Genomic DNA, 24938 nt, shown 5'->3' with positions numbered 1-24938 from the left:
AGGCATACAACTGCATTGGCCATTCTGATACTTAACAAAGTGGTTAAGTTTGAGCTGATTAAAAACTACTAGGGTGCATAAGAGCAATCCTAACTAACACAAAGTCAAAAATAATATTCCAAGGATTTTTCTCTAAAGTGTCTGAAATCAATATATGCATTTGACATGGAGATAAACCAGTTTCAAAGAACAGAGATGTGGAAATAAAATGTTTAGCTTTTGCAGATGATATAGCCATAATGAGATAAGATTTTGAAACAGCAACAAAACAAATTAATGGATTGAAAGAAGTAGCAGAAAAACTGTCTTGCAAATCTCTTTCAACAAGAGCAGTAGTACTGTCAAATTCATGGACAACACAAACTAACTATAAACCAGATATGGAACAATAAAACATGTTAACAGCTTTAAATTTCTGGGCAAATGGATTACACCCAATTGGCTAGATAAACAAGCCTTCAAAGTAAGACTTAAATAATGGAAATAGCTTTCTAAACAACATGAAACATTTACAAGAAAAAGTTCTTTTCCATAAATACCAAAATTCTTCGATACAACACAACTCTTTCGTGTCTTTATGTAGCTGAGTTCCTTATCATCTCAGAAAGATGCATACTAGTGGAATTAGAAAGCAAAGAGAAAGAAAAACAATATAAAAATGTGATCGATATAAAAAAAACACAAAGTTACTGCAAAATTGCAAATATTATGGGCACAAATCAAACATGTACAGTCTGATTTTATGGGCACAAAGAAGGATGAATTACATCAAATGAACGTATAGTATCTTCAATGTCATTGACTCAAAGCTAAAAACAAGAAAGAATACCATGGTATATGAACATCAAAGATGTAGAGGAAATGGGAATACAGCCAGAAGACACAAAAATTGAAACATCTTCAGAACAGCTGTAGTAATGAGTGGGACTTCTGAATGTGAAAAAATGAACAAATGGTACCAGATGTCAGATAACTGCCTTGTTGGTTGCTACAATGACAACTACAAAAAAAGGTAAGAAATGATAACATATAAGAAGAAACCAGTAGTTCTGAGCAATAAAAAATGTACAGAATATTTATGAGGAAACTACAGTTCCAGATTAAAAATTTACTTAATTTTTAAAACTTAGGAATATTATTTAAATTACTGCCATACAAACTATTTATAATTACTACATTATGTGGCTGCTACCTACTGAGAAGAAAGAAATTTAGCTGTGGTTGTTAATATGCATGATTAATATCACCATTGCAGTAAGAAATATAGTAAATAAATAAATGCTCACAACTTTTCACTTGCATTTAATAATAAAATCTCTGAGAGAATTATGGATTCCTCAGCTGACAGCCCTATAAATAATCTGCTAATGTTTCATCATGATTCCCAATACATATCAAAGAGTCCCACGCTGGTAGTGGAGGACAATATCATTCACCTGTGCCCATGAACTGCACAGTATGATGTAACATACAGTTGTTACTGCTAGTTTATTCTTCATATATCTATCCATTTCTGTACTATGAGGTAGACCATAATAGGGTTAAGTAAGTACATATTTCACAACAGTATATTGATGACAAGTTTGTTTGTGATGGCAAATGAATGACAAATGTGGATGCATGAGTAAACATAGTTTGAACTAGATAAAGATGCAGTTATTAAAATGGTTGGAACAGAAAGGAAAATAATTTTCAATGCAGCCCTATAGAACTACCATAACACTATTTCTGAATCAATAACCTGTCACACACTGTCTCCTATGGATTCTGTTAAAATGCATCCTCCACCAAACTTTGATTTACAAAATGGAAAGCCATTGACTGAAAACACAAAAAGTTTCAAAATTCCAAGGAAGATGTTCTACTGCTCAGTTAAAGAACAGAACATCTTAAAGGCTGCAGAGGTAATGGGGAAAATGTCCATTTATTTATATTATTGTTCATTTAAAATTAAAGAAGTTAGTACTTTACATCAAACTAAAGAAATTGCTTGCAATATGTGATGTGATATATTTATCTGTCATAGTTCCTTCTTTCATGTAAAGGCTTTGTGGCATATCTTTGAGAAATAGAGATGCAGACAATATTTCGGAAACTGCAAACAAATATCTTAGTTGTCATTAGTATAAAATACTTTCACTATTCTTGTTGTGTCAGTTTGGAATACTGCATAATCTACCTGACAAAAACAATGGAAATTAATATCACAAGCTAGAATTTTATTCTTATATGATGTGACAAGGACACTGTGAATGTTTATACAAGAATGTTATTCTGAGAAACTTCCTTATCATAATATCTCACCAATTATTAGAAGGTCTGTTTGTCAAACATCATTCAACAAGAATAAAGTAAACTGCAAGGAGCCTCTCATTCGTTGTTCTAACCTGCTTTTCTTTACAAAGCTAGTAAAGAGAAACAAATAATGCCATAAAGATTACTTGAGACAAAGAGTGAACAACATTACAATTTTTGTTTGTGGCTGTTAAGAACATAGAGGTAGAAGTAAAACTCAATTTCTTTCCCACAAAATACAAACTCATTTTAAAATTGTGGACCTGCTTATGATGAGACCTTCCTCTCACAATGAAATGATAAAATTTTAAAGAGAAATATATTAATAGAAGGCTTTTATCAATCAGACCAGTGTCTTAGTGCTTGTTTATAATTTTTATGCATTGAAGCAGATGAATTATTATTATTATTATTATTATTAAATGTTTTATGTTCCCAAATAGCTAAGTGTAAATTTCTTCTGCAGCTACCTTATTTTAAGTCTTTAAAATTTATCTGCATGTAAAAAATGCTAATGCCAATACGACAATTAAAATAATAATTTAAACACAATAGATAGTAATGAAACAGTCTGTAAGGCATTTAAAATAAGGGCACTTTTCACTTGTCCAGTAGCATTCTGTTTCATGTGCTAGACTGGCAGACAGCAGTGTTAGATATCTTGTTAATGCCAAGAAAGAGTGTCATAAAAATGTGGTAAAATTATTGATATTTTAAACTTAACACCCTTACAAAGCAAGAACCCAGTCCTTACATCTGTGGTTGAACAAAGTGTCAACATTTAGAGTGAAAGCATCTTCACTTAATAAATGACAACAGCAGCATTAGATCTGCATTGCATTACATATATAAATTAATATATATTTGTGCAATACAGACACCCCATAAGAGCTCACAAGATCATTGAAAAAGAATATAAAATTTAAAAATTTTATGTAATTATTATTGATATAACAGCCAAATTCTTCAAAAACCATGTTCCATAAGTATTTCAAACACCTGCGATGATGTATCAAGTTTCATTTTCCTTTTTGAGCCAGTTCAGTTGCAGTTCATAAAAAATCACAGGTTTTTGTTTATTTTGGTGTTTTTATAACAACAATAACAATAACAATAACAACAACTTAACATGTCACAATGACTCACTTGCACTCATCTTATCTGAAGACTGACATGTCATAAATGTTTCATTTAACTACCCCAAGTACCTACACAGTTCCTCCAAATGTGGTATGTTTGAAATTATATAGTGTTTTTATGAATTTGTGTAGTCTATTACAAAGCAGTCTTTTATGGAATTACATTATGAACAATCAGAAGAGATAATTCATATTTTATACAGAAGTTCCATTTACAGATCACTTTGAACTTACAATTTCTTATTACATGAAATTGAAAAACAATTTTCAAAAGCTACAAAAAGGGAAAGAAAATTTAACTTAAGAATTATTCATTCCAGTATACTGATGATATGAAATCATTATTTGCACTGGAGCAATAACAAATATAAAACAAATTATCCATTACTGTTCAATAATTAACAGACCTAATACATGTCTGTTTCATCCAAGCATGCCTTTTATGCTGATGTTTAAGATATGAAACATGATCTAAAAATTATGTACAGTACATAACAACTTCAATAAATAAAAAACTCTTAACAATATACACATTATGTACACACTGTAATATAAGTAGTTAACATAGTTCCATTATTTTTTAAGGAAATATGTACACAATTTATGAGCAATCTCTTGAAACAGATATCTACATAACAAATCAGGTATACACACATATGATCTCACAAAAATAATGTGCACTTACTTCACGTGCTTTTTGCTAAAATAACAGAGATTATGTTTTCATGAACAAAGGCTCAATATTTGCATTCACATGTACCAAAATGATGGAACAGGCACAGCTGTATCACCATTTGACCTAAGGTTAACACGCACAAGTGCACAAGATCTACATCCTGGAGAAATTAATTCTGTAACTGCATCACACTGCTAATAGAAAAATGCCTCCACATTTTGTGACATCGAAGAGCAATCATTAGTAGCCTCTCTCAGAATGGAAGACTACTGCCAACACATCATGGAATTGCTACTGTTTCCCATGACCTCCACAATTAGAAATAAAATGACCACTTATCAACAGGATATCAAATGTTGATGTTATGTTTCCCAAATATTTATAAGAGTGTAATTCATAATAACTTCATATGAAATGTATAAGCTATAATTTCCCTCTGATTGATAACTGGTGGCATACATTGGGGAACATGTGGAGAAGGGCATCTGATAACCGATTACTTTAAAAATGTACAAAATTTGAGAACACACTTCTTCAGGATGCAGTTAGTTTGCTACTTATATCAGTGACATAACTAATACAATAAGTGAGATGAAGTAGAAAGCAAGAAGTGACACATTTTTAATAGTATACAATTAAACAAGCTTGCAGGAATTACTAACTTCTGTTGAAATACAGTTGAGCAAATGTGTTGTGTTCTGTAACTATATACAGAATGGAGGATCAATTAGTGATGACATTATAACATTTGAAAATGGACAGCAACACGAAGAGAAGGAAAGGACAGAATTATGAAGAGAACGAATAAACAATTTGTAATACTCATTGAATGCTGAAACACTTCAGATGTTTGACACACAATACTTGGGTCATAATTTCTACTCACGCATTCTCATTCAGCGGTATGGATGGATATGAAAACTAGTAATATATTAACTGTGATGGCATTATGTATGGTGAACCTAGCATAGTTGTTTTTTAAATTTGTATTCAGAATAATGAAATAGTGATATGTGCACTAAAAAAGCACCATTTTTCCCTTAACCTTGCCCCTGATTTCTTCCTTTAGGCACCAACGAGACTTTTGATGTTGTCAAGAACTACTAAAGAAAGATGTTTGTTGACAACAGAATGTTGATAAATGTGCATCATACTACTAAACACCTGGAACTGCAAAGGCTCTAAAATTAAGTACAAACGCAAATTAAAAGACAATATGATTCTAAGAGTGACAAAACTGGACATTTTAGAGTTCTTTAATGGCAGGAACATATTGGAAAAATTTAATTACTGTACAATAATGTAAGTTATAAAACACAGTATTCACTACATCTGAAGAGGAAAAAAGTACTTTTAAGGCTAAAGTTGAAGACAAGTCAAAATTTTTCACCTTCATACTTATGGGCTATGAATTATTCTTAGTGTACCAAAAGATTAACTAGAATGTGAAAATATATTAATCTGATGGCTAGAGGGTACAGCACTCGAAATTCATAAAATACTTCTGACTTGAAAAATACTTTTTTCTAAAATAAGTTTCCAGTAGAATCTGTAGCTTGCAAGCATACTGATATTGGAAAGTATAACTATGCCATGTGTAATGGACAGGCTTTTTGTAATTGTATTTGCAGAACATGAAAATCTGGTAACAAATACTTTGCACAGAGATTCCATTTCATTCTGTTTGTTTGTTTGTTTGTGTGTGTGTGTGTGTGTGTGTGTGTGTGTGTGTGTGTGTGAATAACTTTTTGTAGGTTTGGGCACCTTCAGGATAAAATAAATTTTTATAATACTGTATCAGATTATAGGGCATTAATCACAGTTTTCATCATATATTTGACACTAAAAGTAAATTCTGAAAACAATGTATCAGTTTGAAACCAAATTCTCTGCATCAAATATCTACACAATATACTGTGTAAACATTCACAAACACATAGAAAGTAAATGAATTGTACCTTCAGACAGGGGTTTTGTGAGACAATAAAGAATAGAAACTAACAGGTGTGTAAGTACTAAGTCACTAGAAATAAAGAAATTAGTATTTCTTATAAATGTAATCACAAGCACTACAGGAAAAAAAACAGCTTACAGTGACATTATGGATAGTTTGCCTGATTTTCTGTTTGACAGCACATGAAGGTTGCATGAGACTAAATTCTCTTCTCATAAATCAGTCCCAGAGCTCTGTAAGTTATCAATTGCTGTTAACTGATATCTTCTCCCCCTCCCCTCTTCACAAAAATACTGAAATATTGACACAAGTATAATAATACATTATTCACAGAAGTTGGAAAGAATGAAGAATTCCATTTCAGAATTTTGACAAACTTACATCATTTTCTGTCTGCATAAAACAAAACCAGGGACCATGAATACTGAGCAAAATGTGAGGCAAATGGACAATTATAAGACACATGTGCCAATATTTTCTTGAACATATAGAGTAGTATATTTAAATATGATAAATAGTGATATATTTGAGCATGTCATTCTGAAGGTTAATATTACTTACAGTGAAGGTACAAAATTAATCATCAGAAAATTTTATCTTCTTTAGGAAAATTTGTTTGGTGTTTTGGACTAGGTTTTTGGTGCACCACATGATGCAATATGTTGCAAAACATTGCAGTGGTTGTTCCCAAAACCAAAATCTCATTAAATGTAGGAGAACATGGTTATGTCACTTGTGGTTCATTGGCTCATTTCCAGAAACTCACTATTATGTGTGTAAGTTTGTTTCAACAATGGACTGTCTGTGAATACTACTGGGACAAATAAACGAGTATCCATTTTATTACATGAAATGGAAAATGGAATAGATGTGGTTAATTAATTAGTATGTATTTTAAAGAACAAGAATAACTTTTGTAAACGCATATAGTAGCTATGCATGTATGCTAAAAAATGCTAGTATCAAAATAGGAGACTAATTCAATGCTTTGAATGTCCAAATGTGATAGGATATTAAATAAAAAGAAGTCTCAAAGAATGTTTCATAATATAAAACTAGGAATTATGTTCCTTTTACAAGTATCCAATACATTTTAATGTGCAAAATCTGTCACTGTGAAGCACAAAGTAAGTAATGCCAAAAGGAGAAAGAAACATGTGTATTATGAAATGGTAACCTGTGTGTTTTCACAAGAAAGCTCAAGTTAAAACATTGCTTCCTTGACTGTGCAACAATGTCTTGCATGTTCATGTCTGCAGCAGTCACCTACAGAAAGGTGTTAATAGACAAAAGTTTATGATTTCATGTCAAACCTCCAAAACATTTAGCAGAACAACAGACAGAATTCTTCTGAGAAAAAATCAACTTATGTGAATATGAATGCCCAGTCTTCAAGAAAATTTATTTATTCAGTTATATAAATTGTTAAGACCAAAGCATACGCAAGTTGTTATCACGTATAATTAATGTTACTGTGAGCCATTGTCCATGACTAACAGTGAGTCAGATGTCCTGATTACAACAGTATGTCCTCTGTAATCTCTTTCACACACTAGAATATTATTCTATTTTATGCTGACTTTCAGTTGCCTATGAATACACAACTCTGTCCAGTACACCACCTTCTTAGTTCATTTTAGTGGTGTTGCCAAGCACTGTGAATAGCTAACAGCTACCGACTTATCCCAATTTTAAAGAATCATTCCTTAAAATACCGTATTATTTGATTCAGGCAGCATCAGATGAGTGAATAACTGTGTGATTGCACAATGTTTTTTTTTTTACAATGCAAAGTAATATTTTCATATAAATTCCTGTAACGTGTTTAAAAAAAATACAAATTATTGAAAACACTACTGTCTTGTGACAATGTTTTGACTATTATAAAACAGTCCATTTCATTTGGGCTGTGATTCCCTGAAGAGTTTCTTGCTCACTTGTCCATGTATGTCTTTTTCTCAGTGACAACAAGAACGTGTCTTGAAAAACACTTGTGGAGAGTAGACTAGACATCTGATGTTTTCACTTCCGTTGTGGATGGGCCAGATGTTGCACCACGTGGGCTGCTACTCTGTGAGTCCTGGAAGATGGTATGTTATAATTAAGTTACATAAGAATTAACAAACTGGTATTTATGTTTGTTAACAGTGCACTTGACAAGAGCTGCTGACAGTTGTCAGTGATGGTTTTGGATCAAACTGTGGTGATGGTTTTGGATAAAACAGTTGTTGCTGCCTGGAGGGAGGAGGGGGAGGGGGGGGGGGCTGTTTGAGGTTTTAGCTTAATACTTATCACCTTTTGAGGAAATTGGCATAGAATTGTCTGCGTTGCTGAACATGTTATGTCTATAAAGGGCTGGTAAGCCAGTCCACTGATACTGTGGTGAAAGTGCCATGCTTTGACTCTGTGGACTTAGGTAAAAATCCACATAGCAGTTTTTGTGATTTTTTTCCCAACATAAAATGTATTTTTTCATAAAATAATCTGTATTTCACTGTTATAAATAGCTTTATTATATTTCATGTGCATTCTTTGATTTTTGTATTAATGGTCTGTGTCGTCACTGCACTTGTCCGCTGTTGGCAAATAATAGTTCAATATGTTGCTACAGTACAGTAGTTCAATATGTTGCACCAGTTTACTGTTCTAATGGAGACTAGCCTTTGTTTACACAAGGTAGAAAATGTGACCAAGCTGTAAAAAGCACAGGCTAGGCACTAGCATCAGGTTTATTTGATCATCAGTATCACTTTATACAGCACAGTGATAGCTATGATTTACTTTCTGTGAATTTGGATGTCTATACTAGTGTAACATCAGTGTGGTTCCCACTAAAATAAATACATTAATTTTGTTAATAATGAGAATATCTTCCACATCATATGAATAAATCATTCATGTTATCAGAATAATAATTTGTGAAAGAAGTATATTTTAAGGAAGCAAAAAGAAAGTTTTGTTAAATTTGGGATTTGGACTTGCACTTCAGGCCACAAATCTAGGCTATGGTGTCTTCACCATTTGCCCACCCAATTCATTCATTAAGCAGTTTTATGAATTAGGAAAAACAGGATTTTCAGTTTTTACATTCTTAAATGCTATCTGCTGTCAACAGTAGTTAGCAGGTAGTTCCTAAACCTCCTCACTCTTGTCCTCCATTCTCATCTGCTTTGCTTCCTCTAATACATTTAAAATTCAGTATAAAATAGAGAGATCTCCCTTACTGTGACTCCACAACAGCCAAATATACCAAATTATATTCTAAAATGTCAAATACCTTTGTCATAAGAATAAATGATGATGCTGGGGACATAAAGATAACTTGCCAAAAACTCATTGTTAATCTATGAAAGCAATAAACGTCTTGCAAGGAATAAAATATCTTTAATGGTACAAAAAGTTGTTTGCCTTCAACAACTAAATCTGTAATAAAACTGAGTTCTTGGATAAATGTACCAATTGAAATTTATATCAGCACATAAACATTCACAAATTTTATGCATATTTGAGCACTTTTTGTATATCTGGGATGTTGCATCTTTTTACATTTATTGAGGATATGATCTACACAACATTTAAATAAATAACAAGATGCTCTCTTAAGCTTCTCATTGACAGTTCATGATTGTGGCTAACCACTATGCACTGATCAGCTAGAACATTGTGACCATCTACCTAACAGTCGGTATGTGCACCTTTGGCATGGATAACAACAGCAGTGCATCATGGCAAGGATATAATGAGGCCTTGGTAGTTCACTGGAGGGAGTTGGCATCATGTCTGCATGCACAAGTCACCTTACTCCCATAAATTCTGGGGACAGGGGCCATGAGCTCTGATGTCACAATGAATCATATCCTGAATGTGTTCAATCGGCTTCAGATCTGGTGATTTGGTGGACAGTACTTCAACTGGAACTTGCCACTGTCTTCCTCAAACCACTCCAACACATTTCTGGCCTTGTGATATGGCCCATTATCTTGTTGAAAAATGCCACAGCCATCACATCATCACGAAGTAGTGTACATGGTCTGCAACCAGTGTACAATAATCTTTGGGTATCATGGTGCCATTCACGAGCTCCATTGAACTCAGGGATGCCCATGTGAATGTTCCCCAGAGCATAATGGAGCTGCCGTCAGCTCATTTGCATCCCACAGTACAGGTGTCAAGACAAAGGATTCACACCCTCCCATCAGCATGATGAAGAAGGTACTGGGATTCATCAGACCATGCAACATTTTGCACAGTGTGCCAAAATCCAGTGCTGATGGTCACTTGCCCATTTCAGTCATAGTTGCCGATGTCGTGGTGATAACATTGGCACATGCATGAGTTGTTGGCTGTGGAGGCCCATTGTTAGGAGTGTTCAGCACACTGTGTGTTTAGACACACTTATACTCTGCCCAGCATTAAAGTCTGATGTTATTTCTGCCACAGTTTGCCAGCTGTCCTGTTTTACCACTCTGCCCAGACTACAACGTTCAACATCTGTAATGAAGGGTAGCAGTCCAGACCGACAACATCTGGACATTGTTTCACCTTGGTTTCGCCACATGCTGAAGACACTCACCACAGCACTCCTCGAAAACCCAACAAGTCATGCATTTTCTGAAATGCTTGTGCAGACCATCGCAACTGCCCTCGGTCAAACTCAGATAGATCATGCACCTTCCTCATTTTACACACAAACAGCACACTCACTGATACAACATGCACTGTGCATGTGTCTGAGTAACATTCATTCCTCGCCAAGTGATACTGATATCACCTGGACAACTTTGTATCAATAGTAGGTTAATGGTCAAATTGTTCTGGATGATCAGCGTATATCTGACATGCAACCTACCTCTCATTCTAAATTATAGCTCCACACATATCAATTGTCTCATATGACAACTACAAAATTTATTTAAACATATATATTTTACAAATTTGAGGTTTACATAATATACTAAAACGATTTTATTCTATTAATCATAGATTTGATCACAGAAACACAAACCCAAATGCCCTCTTTTAAATACAAGAAGTAATTAACTTCTGAAATTCATAAAATATTTTAAGGGCTGATAAAAACTTCCATCTGCTGCAGTATATATGCAACACAGCATCACTCTGGTGTGAGTATATAAGCACAGACATGTAGGCAAGGGATTAGTGTGCATTCATGCCTTTCTAACATGTGTGGTAATGTGAATATGTGAACTATGGCAATGTTATTATCAAATGCGTCCAAACAGGAGCAATGTACTGTTATTCTTTTCTTGGCTGGTGAAGCATAAACACCAATAGACATCCACTGGAGAATGAAGACTGTGTATGGGGCAGCACATCTGTCAAAAACCACCATTTTGGAATGGTGTGCCAAGTTCTGTTTTGCTTCTTCATGATTATGCATGTCTGCATATTGCAAATATTGTAATGCAGAAGTTACACCAAATGAACTAGGAGACATATGAGCACCTGCCCCAATGTACTGCAGGTTATTGACTTCTTCACACAGCAGAACTGTGCTTTAACAAGTGGGCATCTTTAACTTAATATGTTTGTGGGATGATTGCCTCTATGCCCGCAATGATTTTGCCTGATTGGGATACCGACTCTGGACTGTATGGCCTTTGAAGGAAAACTTTTTGACTGCTCCTTATGTCATTTTCTGAGCCATCCATGGCATTGCATATGAATTACTTTTTGAATCATTTCATTGTGGATTCACTTGGTATTCTGCTCCTGGATTCACTTGATATTCTGCTCCTGGCAGTTAAGGATGCACTATGACACTGTGGATACTCAAGGTTTCTTTGATTTACTCCTGGAGTGAGAGCATGATCTCCTTGAATAAGCCACTCCCTCTAAAGCTGTCACAGATGATCACTGAAAGATCTGTTCACAACAACATCCATTACTTGAAGCTTTGAGGTCATGCCACCAGGAACTATTACCAGGCCTGTTTTTGATATCAGAACCTTAACTTCCTAGATTAGATGTCACCTGAGAGAATCATAATGCGCAAACTCATACTTGCTTTGAATTCTACAATGCATGCAGTTGGAAATTTTTTGCTATTTACTCCCATGTGATGTAGCACTGTGTTATTGTGATTTAGTGAATCTTACTTATATTTAAAGATCTTTAGATTTTGACTGAGTAATTAAGTAACCACTTTGCACTACAAATGACAGTTTGATGCCATTTCCCATGTTGAGGTAGTTTAATGAATTTGTTCCTGCACTATTTATCCAATACACTCTTAACATTACACCACAGAAAGGTCCATTAAACCAGGCAAATGCACTGGTAACACAACAGATTATATTCATCCTTACTGACATACCTAAAGTTCCTCCAATCTGGCAGTTAGCTAAGCTCCCAAATAAACACTAAAATGTGCCTTTGATCCTACATGCAGGAAACAAAAATTATTGTGAACAAGTATTCCATAAGAGTGATATGTAGAAACTGATAGTAATTTCATCCAGTTAAGTGTGCTGAAAGAAGCAAGATCCTGGAGGATAATTATAAACTGTTCCAGCTAAAATGTCTATGTCTATAAAAAAAAAACTTTTTTAGAGACATCTAACAGTAACTGCGAGTTAGTGACTATTCTGACTGCTAAAACAACCATCACACATGAACTATCTCTCATCTATGAGGACATGCTGTAAAGTAATGCCTCCAAATCTTTTATATGAAAACTCTGAAAGCTTTTTAAGTAAAACAAATGTTATTAACATTTTACATCTTCATTCTTCATGTCTACATATTTATTTCACAACGCAGTCACCCTACTGATGACCAAACATCTCTCAATGAGAGACCACTTTATCGATACAAATACCGTAGTATGTTTGACTTGGCTGCCAGGGCCACAACCTCACCTCTTGATCCACTTCATCACTATCAAAATGAAGTCCTCAGAGGTGTTCTTTAAACTCTGGAAACAGAGTAAAATGAGTCCAAGTTGGGACCATGCGGAGAATGATCGATGACAGGGAACACAGTGTGTCAGATTGTTGCAGATGTTGCAGCACTCGTGTGTGGTCTGTCATTGTCTTACTGAAGGAGAGGGACAAAGGCTTCAAATTTGACAATTGATTACAGCACACCATTTCTCATGCTATGATATAGCTACATTACACACTGTCTTGTCACACATGACAATCTGGAGCCTGTTAGTGGTAGAGGGCTGCAGATCTGTAGATATGAAGAATAAAGATGCAGAATGTTAATAATTTTTGTTTTATTTATATAGCTTTAAGAGTTTTCACATAAAAAATTTGGAGGCATTACTTTGCAGCATGCACATGGATGAATTCATGTGTGGAAGGCAGCATCATTAGCTTTATGATGACAAAATCACTGTGAAAATTTACATTTTGTGGGCTTTATGAATGCACTTTCAGAAAGTGGTAAACACATGGTGTACCTGTTCAGTGCCACTTAAACTAGTGTATGACCTGTGCCCATATCATGAGGCACAGCATCCATACTTCTTGAAGGTATTTTATTAAAACTCTCTTTCAAAGCATACTCAGAATCTCATATTCTCATTTTATTACTTAGTCCACTACCAATATGCTCTGGAATAAGACCCCATGTTCCTTAAATGCATCAAAGATATTGTGGTGAGGATGTACCCATTAGGAAACCAATGATTATGAATATGATAATCATAAACTCATGATACAAAATGCTCATCACCCCCTTAAAAGAGCACACTGGTCACTTTTAAGTTCTTTGGAAGGCGTAAACTAGTACCCCATAGTCATCTAACCCTCCATCTCATTCATATGTCCAGGCAATGAAATAGTGTTACATGCAAATCAGTGTTATGGAATCAATGCACTAAGATGGAGACACGACGGAATAGCAGGAAAGAGCTATCATATTTGAACATGCCTATGACCACACCATGAATAAAATTACCTGTTTTACTGGTGTATCAATGCAGACTGTTGAATGTGTCTACAACATACGGTTGACCCCTCACAGCCATGTAACATAGTGTAAGAACAGTGCTCTTAGAATGTTCCTAACTGTTAGTGAACAAAGATGCATGTAACACCCTGTCAATGATAAGCAGTTTCAGACTCAACAGGAACTACTGCTGTCAGTGAAAGCAAGTGCATTTCCACCAGTTTATGAATGAACTTTCTGAAGGGAACACTATGTAATGGACATTTCGAATCAGGTACCTCACAAAAGGCTATTGCTCGCACAGGCACATAAAGCTGTATGTCTTTAATGAACCAAGCAGTACAGATACCAGACAATAGCTGACTAGATGCATGTATTATGATGCAACTAATTGTGATTTTTCCTCCTTTCTAATGACACAAGACACTAATTGTATCAACAGCACAGTGAGGCATTTAACTGACAGTGAGTGGAAGGTGTAGTTCAGGCTGTAGATGGTTCTGTGGTGTTTTGGAGGTATTTTCCATACCAAAACATGGTCCTAGTCATTCAGATACCATAAAAATGAACCAGCATGTTTATTTCAACATTCCCTGTGAAAATGTGTGGCCCTTTTCTCTACATCTCCATGATTAAGTTACACTCCCATCTTGCCAGAAAACAACAGTTGTGTTCACAGGTCCGCACACCTTTTTTTCCCAGTTCAAAGAACACTGGAGCACCCTACTGTGCCTTGTCTGGTTTGCTAAATCACCTGGTCTTAATCCCACAGGAAATATCTTGGATTATTTATGACACAGATGGAAAATAGCAACTTACATACCTTTCATTTGGTAGCTCTATGGGATTTAATCATCAATGAGTGGCCTCAGCTAGATATGGCATACCTGAAGAATGGACTCTCTTCCCCAACAAGGTGAGGCCACTGTCAAAGTTAGATGTGATGTTACATGGTATTAATATGTCGTCTCCTGGTACGACTAATTTTCTGTCCAGTGTGCTTACCTATATTGTCTGCTTTCCTCACCATAGCATGTAATTGAATCAGCATGTTTGAGCAGTTCTTAGTCCATCCTAGGTACAGAGGCCTCACAGTTAAGCAGTTAAGACACAGGAGGCTTAGAAACAGAATGATGACAAACTCAGAGTTGACTGTGTAACTGACAATGAGGAAAATTAGCAAAAGTGGAAAACAGTAGAGTTACGAGAAGCTAAAACAGGAGAAACTTAAATGGAGATAAGAAGACATATATTTACAGTATGGTTAAATTGCTAGAATTCAGAATACAGAATACCTTAATCTGTTATTGTTGCTTCCTGTTCCCTTTCTCTTGATGGAGTCATGTTTAATAATTCAGAACATTGTGCTACATATTTGGCAAGGTTTCAAAATATGCTTTCTCGTACCTGTCCCAAATAATGTCTTCCAAGTAACTCAAGAGTAGCTTAACAGTTGTGGATTTTACTTCTTTCTAAAGCAGTGGTGAGTCCAGTAGTGAACAGTGAAATTGTGTTTTCCTTCTAGTATTGTATTTGCAAATCTCACCACTATTTTACAACAGCACCAGATTGTAGATATCAAAGTTCATTACAGAATAAATGTACTGTATGCTTGCTTCTCACATCCCTAATTATATGAATAGATGCAAGCATTCAAGCCCACACATAATCCTAATTACTTCAAGTTGTGCAAAGAGAAACTTGTGCTCTCATAAATACATAAAGCATACATCATATTACCTGTCCTTGATCAAGTTCATCCAATGACTCTAGCCTAGCGATAGGCGCCACTGGAGCATCTTTAAAATCCCATGATGGTGTCTCTTCAGCCGCAGTTCCTCTAAATGAAAAATCATCTTTTCTAGTATCTGCAGTATGCTGAACAGGCCATGCATCCTCACTCTCAGTATCACCATGTTGTTGATGCCAAGATGGTGTGTGCTGATGCTGTACCTTAACCAAAAATTGTTTCCATTAGTAAAGAAATGCAGTACTAAACCTACATTGGTTATCTGTATCTATGAATGTAATCAATAATTTTCCAAAGTAAAAAGCATCTGGATGTGATAAAAATTTATAATTGGCTTAATAGCGGTTGTGAACATGAATTTTATTATTTCTTGAATATAAATGTTCAGCTTGGGCATAGAGCATCAAGAGCAGTTATATATCAAATTAATTCTCTAATCTATATGAATAGATGCTTGCTTCTGTTCAAATATTTATACTGGCTTTTAAGCCTGTGATTTATTGCATTTTGTAGTGTTAAGTGGTACCACTTGAGTAGCCCAGATGCAAAAAGTGATAAATGCATTTTTTGTCGATTTTGAGTTGGGCACACTGCCGTACAGAGTTTTTCAGTGCCTACATGATGAAATAGTTTTCAGAGTGCAAAATGCACTAGAAACTGTTGAATATGGCTATAGAAAACCATGAATGGTTGCAAAAGCCACTAACTGCAAGTTGTCCTTGGGTGCGAAGCCCACTTAATATCCAACATTTACAAAACCCACCAAGTTCGACTGGCATCGCAGTCACCGCCCCATGTCCAGATGCAAAGTATGCCAACTGATTTCTGACTTACCAGTCTAGACATTCAGAGGTACCTTTCAGCTTGTTATGATTAGAAGGGCTATTTTTCTTATTCAGAGTTAGGTTGGAGTGAACACATAGGCAACAATGAAGCTCTTGCTGCCGATGCATTGTTGAAACATTAGCTGGTAAGCACAGCTCAGCTGATCAGCATCTTGCCATATGTGTTTTTAAGAAAATGAGTGATTCTGTGGCCTTTTAAATGCAGAAGATGCTGGAAACAAAGTGGAAGTAATGGAAATAGTAGGTACTTTGCAAGAAGTTGAACCCATCATAGTAGTTGCAAATGACAAGAACAAGACTGAGGGCAGTTGTCCCTCCCAGACAAGGAAGAGCCATCCTGGTCAGTTTTATTAAATCAATCTTATGCAACAAAAACTGTGCTGACAGTAATTGTTATGACATAACCTCAACAAATTTGTGGTACAATCAATGCCCTCCTTTACACAGTGGCACAGTCTGACCAATTTAATGGACCATTCCTGCAAAACTGAAAGTTGTAACTATCTAGCAACAAAGTATAAGTGTAGTGCATAGCAAAACTAAAGAAAATTTGTTTTAAATGCAGTAGCTCTTGCAGGTAACAGCAAGGAGTGTATGCGATTATGCGTAGTTGTGCTATGCACTACACTTACACTGTTTCAAATCACTCCCAGTTTATATTTTTCAGAAATTGTCCACTGGGGAGGATTTTAAGTAACCACTGGGGGAGGGGGTGTTAGCAGTAAAAAATGAAATATTTGACGAATCATGTGGTTCAATCACATCTTTTTATGTATGTTACATGATTATTTATCTTAACTCATTACACTTATTATCCCTTTTATTTTACCTGCATTTACAGACTTCTGCCTACTTTTCAAAATATGTGATGTATGTCACTGGTTTCTTCTTGAAACTCCCATCAGTCTAGAAAAAATAGAACTGTGGTTCCCAATAGTGGGCCACTCATTCATTCCACTTGACAGGGTTTTTGGTAACATCGAAAGACAAGGGGTTGGGTTGGGTTGTTTGGGGAAGACCAGACAGCGAGGTTGTTGGTCTCATCGGCTTGGGGAAGGACGGGGAAGGAAGTCAGCCGTGCCCTTTCAAAGGAACCATCCCGGCATTTGCCTGGAGCGTTTTAGGGAAATCACGGAAAACCTAAATCAGGATGGCCGGACGCGGGATTGAACCGTCGTCCTCCGAATGTGAGTCCAGTGTGTTAGCCACTGCACCACCTCGCTCGGTATCGAAAGACAACTTCACAAGTTGAGCATAATTGAAAACTTGTCTGTCTGTATACATCCACCTCATTGAGAAATTTTTCAACAGTAGTACATCTAGGACAAAATGAATGTCCTGTTCAGGAATGGAAAGAATATGTGGAAAGCCAAAAAAATCATGTTCATGAAAATCAAAAATAAGATATGTCTAGTTCATGGATGGGAAGAGCATCCTGATGACAGGAAAAAATTTCAGCAAAGTGAACAGCCCAACACGACCCACAGCAGATGTAGAACTTTCAGAAGCCATACTTGCAGGCATGAAAAATCTTTTTGCAGTTCCACTTTGGTGAAGACCGGGTGGCCAAAGACAAACTTAAATTCTACACCATGGTGTTTGATGAGCAGGAAGGCACTTCTAGAGTCACTCCTGCCACTGCCAACCCTCCGAACAAGGAAGAAGCCAGAAGCAATTTTGAGCTGATGGACAGTACTGGTGTTGATGTCACTTAAAAGTAATTTCCAGCCAATTTCATTTTCTAGAATTTTTTGTTGCTGTTTTTAATTAAGATGCAACTTACTGCCAATTTTTTTTTCAGTTTCTAAAATTTTGTTGATGCTTTATTAAGATGCAATATGGAGTTTATTTTATTTTCTACAATCTCTTGTGATGTTGAATGCACGATGCTGTTTTTACTTTTAACCTAATGCTGAACATTCATTCTTGTTCTCTTTTTCACAGTAAATATGTCATTTTTTCCTGGTAAAAAAATATCACTTCCACATAGTCTGTTTATATTCACAATAATTAAATTCCATCCGAGCTACGATCACCATGATAGAATAGGGAAATCAGAGCTCGTACGGAAAGGTATAAGTGTTTGTTCTTTCCACATGCTATATGAGATTGGAATAATAGAGCATTGTGAAGGTGGTTCAATGAATCCTCTGCCAGGAACTTAAATGTGATTTGTAGAGTATCCATGTAGATGTAGATGTAGATATAGATCCTTCCATCATTCCTAACGTATCACCGAACAGCTGGTTTTACAACTGAATGTTTTGATATGTTTGCAAAACCCATGAACTGCATGAATTGGGTGCAAAAACTGCTAAGTCAATATTTGACTTCAGATTTTTATATATAAAACATAGTTGCAGATTTCAGCTATTAATACTGAGTAATTAATTATTTTTTACTTATTTAAAAAAAAAGAAATAAAGCATTCAACTTCAATAGGTTGGATGGGTCGAGTTTTTGCAACTATTTCAGTTTCTCTTATCATGCAGATAGTGGCTTTTGCATCTGAGCTACTCATTTTAATTGGCATTCCTTCATAAAAAATGATATAAAATTATTGTTTGTGTTCCAAGACCAACACAGACTGGAATCTATCATTGACAAGTTTCCAAGGTGTCAGAAAACTTTTTTAACATTTAAAACTGGGCAGCTAGCAGATACTGTGCTTCTCAAAGATTTTTTGAATTTTGTGTAGCATGTTCTACTGCACAGAGCTTATGTCAGTTTACTGCATTTGAAAAATGGGCCATTTTTCTAAGAAATGCTGCATAGATACATATTCTAACATCAGTCACAATTGCTTCATACTTAAATGAAAATATGTTGTCTTCATAACAACAAAAACACTGCTCCATATTTCATTTCCTAAATGGATATATAATTAGAAGTTATTGGTACTAAAAATAAAGCTGTTTTAAAATCTAGCTTTTTATAGCAAATTACTTGGTTACATTTGCCTTAATGTAAAAAATTTTGAAGCATTTTGGAAAACAAAGCCCTACATCACATCCTTCACAATAACACCTTGTATCCTTTCTTGTCACTTTCACAGTTTCCCCTTGCTTTGTTCTGCACAAAGCTTACTACTCCTCAGAGGGCATTTTGACATTCTCGTCTAGCCAGAAGCACTTAAGGAAAATGTTTTTCCTTGAGTCTGTTTATAGGTCAATTATTTTGAGAGGAAGTTGATTCAAACAGTCCTACTATGCTCATCAAAGCAGCTTCCAATTTTGTGACAAATTCAACAAGGTGTTTGTTAGTAGGCCCTGACATTTTATATAAAATATACAAATTTACAACCATTGTCATGAAAAAATGAAAAAAAAGCTTTATCCCGGTGTTATTTGTTTCCTCTCAAAACAGTAGTAGCCCATTAGATGGTAGCTGTAGTCCAGACCTGTCTTGTATTTATTATAATCCAAAATACAGGTGGGTTTCATCTTCTATGTCGTTAATAATTTTTTTCAAATGTTGACATTGGCTACAGTCATTTTGTGCTCTTTCATCAAAAGAAATACATTCCTGTTATCCTCCCATTTCACAAACAGCAAATGGTCTCATCAGTGAAACAATACTTCATTTTTTTAGCATCTGGGCAATTAGAACTTTCCTGTTTTTCAGTACTGCAGTGTAATGCTGTCTTGAAACTAAATACAAAGACAACAATCGATGCTATTTGCATTGTGTGTGACATTGTGAGGTACAGTGCATGGTGGAAAGGGGAACAAAGCAAGTAGCACAAAATGTTCTCTATATTCATTTTCCACCAATACAAGTGAAAGTTTTTCCATCTGCATTTTTTGTTGTAATAAAAGCATTATAAAATATTTTTACATGGACTGCAGACAAAAGACAAATATCAGAATACATTTAAAAAGCTGAGAAGCAGCCTATGTAGGTCCTATGTTGATTGTCTTTTTTGAATATAATCCACGCAATGCAGGAGCTACATGGCTTGTCCCTAGAGAATTAAGAAAACTAATGACACTGGCAGAATCATATCTTCAAAAATGTTCAAGTTTGTTGAGGCTGTGTTTGACCATGAGGTATCATTTTAATCTGAAAAAAGAGTACTTGTTGCCATTGAGGATATAAACAAACACACAAGAGCACACATAGCAGTTCAGTTGATGTTTTCATGCAAGGAATCTATACTGAGAACTCAAAGTTAACCACTTAAGGCCATCCATCCACCCACAGAAATGGTATAGTTTTGGTTAGACAAGCAACAGGTAACTCATGAAGAAAATTCAATAGTCAGAGAGTCTTCTGCACCTGTCTTGAGATCTTAATGAATAAATAAGATAGCACATGAAATTTCTGTTTCATTACCCATTACTGAACAAAAGCAGCAAAACGGATGTAAAACTGCTACCATGAAACTCTGAGAGCTAGGATGTTTTCAAAGTAGTATTTCTCCACCACGTATAAGCAGACTGCCTATTAGCAGTTTGAGGTTCAAGAGGCTGATCACAAATAGACCAACTTCATAGCTCCTGATAGCTACTACGAATCCAAAGATATATTGTCTGCTGTATACAGTCCTCAAGTCATCTCAGAATACATTTTAGTATCTGACTGCGATAGAGATTCACTCCCAGCCCAAGAACCAATCTGGAGAACAGGTCAGAGATACTCATGCTACATAATCCAGACTCAGCTTACTACCGTGCATGTCATGTGGAACCACTCACTGGCATGAGACTGCCTGTCGCTGCCACAGCCTGACACTTCCAGTAAGTCTTTTTCTATTCCTTGAAGCTTTTTGTTATGTGTCATTGAACGTAAAGTTTTGACTTTCTGTGTATCACATTTGTGATTTGGATTGCTCCTGGACTGTTATACATGCTTAACATGACTGTGGTATGCTGTGGGCTTTGATTCTGGCTAGCCATCCAATTTGTAAGCTCCACCATCATTGACTTCAGACACCATGTATTTGTTCCACCTGTCTCTGCATTACTGCCAGTAAGACTGATCATAATCTGCATTCTACCTATGCAGAGTAGAATAGAAAACTGGCAACGAGAACTTTCTCATCATGCAACTATTCCAGTGAAGCACGGACCCTAAGTTTATAAATTTGTGGCAGCAGCAGTTACAGCTGCAACACCAACAGCAACTGCAACAACAGCAAGAAAAACAGTGGAACTTCCAGCAGCACCAACAACTGCAACAACATCAACAAAAAAAAAGTGGGGATTCCACCAGTAACAGCAGAAATTGCTATTACAGCTGCTGCAAAACAAAATATCGGCAGCTGCAGTTTCTGCACTGTCCTTTGTAGCATCACTATCCCAATTTGGGTGAACTTGTAAAACTTTGTAAGAAACTACCACTGGCTGGTAAGCACTTTATGGTGACATATAGTTTATAGCAACATGTACACAAAAGGACTGCAAGACAGGCTAGCTGTACTCTGTGAAACATGCAACATGTAGCGGTAGTAGTTGGAGTGTGCAGGATGGTGTCACTATGCCAGGGCAAGAACCGTCTTATGAGCTGCTTGATCAGGAGTCAGGGTACACTGCAGGAAATGCACCAGGGTTATCCTAGATGATGAGACAACTGGGTGCTGCCACATGGTGTCATGGGTTCAAGACCAAGTCAGGGCAGACATCTCTCACACTAAGTCCACCCTGTGGGCCTTGGAGCCACAGCACAGCAGACCTACCATCTGCTCATGCCACAGCCACAATCCTGCCTGGAAGCAGTGGGACATATTCCATGCATGACAGCCTTCCCTCATCACCACAGAAGAAGCAAGCCACGTTTGAGTTACCTGAACACAGGCATTCAACAGTAGAAGGCAGACACAGCAAGAAGACAAAGAGTACCACTGACATCAGGGCCTAAGCCTACTGATGGACAACCAGCTTGCTGCCTAGCCGGAGATATGCATCAATTTGAATTAAAACAAGTATTGTCTTACTGGAGTGGAGGCTAGCCATCTGCTGACCACTGCTGGCCTGTTGTGTTGGAGTGGTGCACGTCTGCCTCACACTGAAAATGAAGAAATGTGTAACTGAAAAGGAATAAAGTGTTTTTTTCTATGCCATCAGTCTACAATTGGGACCCACCAACCCACCAGTCAGCCCCACCCTTGCTCAGCCGGGTCACTTTAGAGTGGTCCTACCCCTTCTGAGTGATACCAGAGGGTGTCACACTTCACCTTGCTTTAACGTTCCATACAAGAAATGGGATTTCTATTAATGTCTTTCTGTTCTTCAGTGTAAGGAAAGTGAACTAAATGACCCTGAACATCAGTCTTCTGAACATCAGTCTTCTAGTAATAAATTGCGCAAAATGGTGCAGAAACTATGTTCACTCCCAGATCCTGTTAGTTTGAGTTTTCCTAATGATTGGGGTTTGCTAACTGACTAATATGCTCACCAAGCCCACATCATTGCATGTAAGATCAAGTTTAATCAATGTGATAAATAATGTAAGCAATTATGCACAGCTTAGGCTGCTGACTTGCATAATTTTACACACAAATGTGATTTTTTTCTGTAAATAGTGTTAAACGTCATATGCAGAATGCATAATCTATGATATTATGTTTCTCACTCCTGACAGAGAAGTTAGTGAGAATGCTTTAGAGTCATGTGGTTACATGCTAAAAGTTGCCAACATGCAACATGCTAAAAGTTGCCAAAGCTCATGAAGTAACTGCATGAGCACAAGCTATGTTTCACAATTCCTGTTGTGTCAATGTTGTTAGTAGTACTTGTCACAGTTGGCCTCTATGATCAGCTGATGACTTCCAGTCAACATCATCATATGATTTAATGAACACCCATTCATCCGACAGTCCAGTGACATGGGATGCAGTAATCAGCAATCCATCGCCCTTATTACTGATAGACACACAGAAACAAAAACACTTTGTTCACTGTTTGTGTGTCAAAAAGGAGCAGAGGCTCATGCAACAGTTTTCTCCTCGTCATTTTCAAAGAGTCCCAAAAAAGATTGTGACATCAAATCATGTCCAGATTGCAACTCACAGCATCAAAAGTGTCACTGCCCTTTCTGTGATGTCATCTTCTTTGCATGCTGCAAACCAGGGCACCTAGCGAGTGCTTGCCTGGCCAGCACACATAAATAACATAGGCTGTCAGTGCACTACATGCTATCTTGTTGGTGCCAACAGCAGCAGCAAATGAGATGCAGAGGCTCATACAGCAATGAAGTGATGGCAGATTTCCAGTTGAACACAGGTGCGGCCATGTCTCTAAATGATGAAGACACATACTGATAGATTTTCTCTCTACAGCTGAGGTCCCCTCAGCACAGAGTAGTGACATACAGTGACCAGTCATTGTGGGTCAGATTACAGTCCAAGCTAAGTGTCAAAATGTAGCTTGGCAGCTAATCCTCCTAGTAGTCAACTCTTGACAGCAACAAAGATTTTTGCTTTGGACACTATTGAGCTTTTTGGTTTCCAAATACAGGACCGAGTGAATCTGTTTTCAACTGTAATACCTTCCACAAAACTTGATACATTATGTGTGCACTTTAAGCAATTGTTTGAACACACTTTAGGTTTGCAAAACAGGGTTCCAGGCCCACATATCCTTAAAGGTATTGGCTATGCTTAAGTTCTGTAGAGCTTTTTCAGTGCCTTTCGTTATGCATAGGCAGTTATAGCAGAAATAGATCAGCCACAAAGTATGGGAATTCTATCCCCAGTTTGTGTAGCCAGAGAGCTATTGCCATGGTCATAGTTAGAAAACCAAATGGATCACTTAGAATTTGTAATGATTTTAAGTTTGCCACCAATGCTCAAGCAAATATTGACCTGTATCCAAGTCCTAGGCTGGAGGAATTGACAAAATTGGCTAAGGGCCATTATTTTTTGAAAGATCAATCTCACTGACACCTATTCTGGATTTCCTGCAGATGATTAGATGAAGCAGCTTCTAGTGATTAATATGCCATTTGGCCTGTATCATTATAACAGGTTGCCATTTGGGTCACAAGTGCTTCTGCAATATTTCAGAGATATCTTGATCAACTCATCCAAGGTATCCCCAACTGTATTAATTATTAGATTACTTGCTAATTAGTGGGACCAAGTGGGAGCAGCATCTGCACATCCTACAGATGTCCCATATAGAATCCAATCTACAGTTGATGTTTGAGCAGCTCCAGGTCCATGGTCTGCATTTTCACCTCAAAAAATTTAATTTGTTTTGGCAGAGTTGCCAAGGACATATATGAGTAAAGAATGGCACACACCCACACAGGATCATGTGGATGCAATCCAGTTCCTACGAACCTCAGAGAACTACAGTTGTACCTAGACAATGTAAATTATCCAGAATGAGATTTTCACTCTGCAGCGGAGTGTGCG

General features: G+C 36.5%; 1 protein-coding gene across 1 annotated transcript in view; it reads right to left on the bottom strand.

Annotated features, from left to right (window-relative positions):
• Window positions 1-7101: 7101 nt before the first annotated feature.
• The window catches only part of LOC124556243 (potassium voltage-gated channel unc-103), a 700301-nt gene continuing 682464 nt past the window's right edge, over window positions 7102-24938 (bottom strand). Inside the window, exons 21-22 of the mRNA XM_047130231.1 lie at window positions 15725-15937; window positions 7102-8144 (exon numbers count right to left, since the gene is read on the bottom strand). Of these exons, the coding sequence (XP_046986187.1) occupies window positions 8070-8144; window positions 15725-15937 (288 nt within the window). The 3' untranslated portion in view covers window positions 7102-8069. The remainder of the gene's footprint in view (window positions 8145-15724; window positions 15938-24938) is intronic.

Source organism: Schistocerca americana, chromosome X (genome assembly GCF_021461395.2).
Source record: "Schistocerca americana isolate TAMUIC-IGC-003095 chromosome X, iqSchAmer2.1, whole genome shotgun sequence".
Classification (NCBI taxonomy): Eukaryota; Metazoa; Arthropoda; class Insecta; order Orthoptera; family Acrididae; genus Schistocerca; species Schistocerca americana.
Note: the sequence above shows the minus strand (reverse complement) of the source record. Positions and strands in the feature narration are given on the sequence as shown.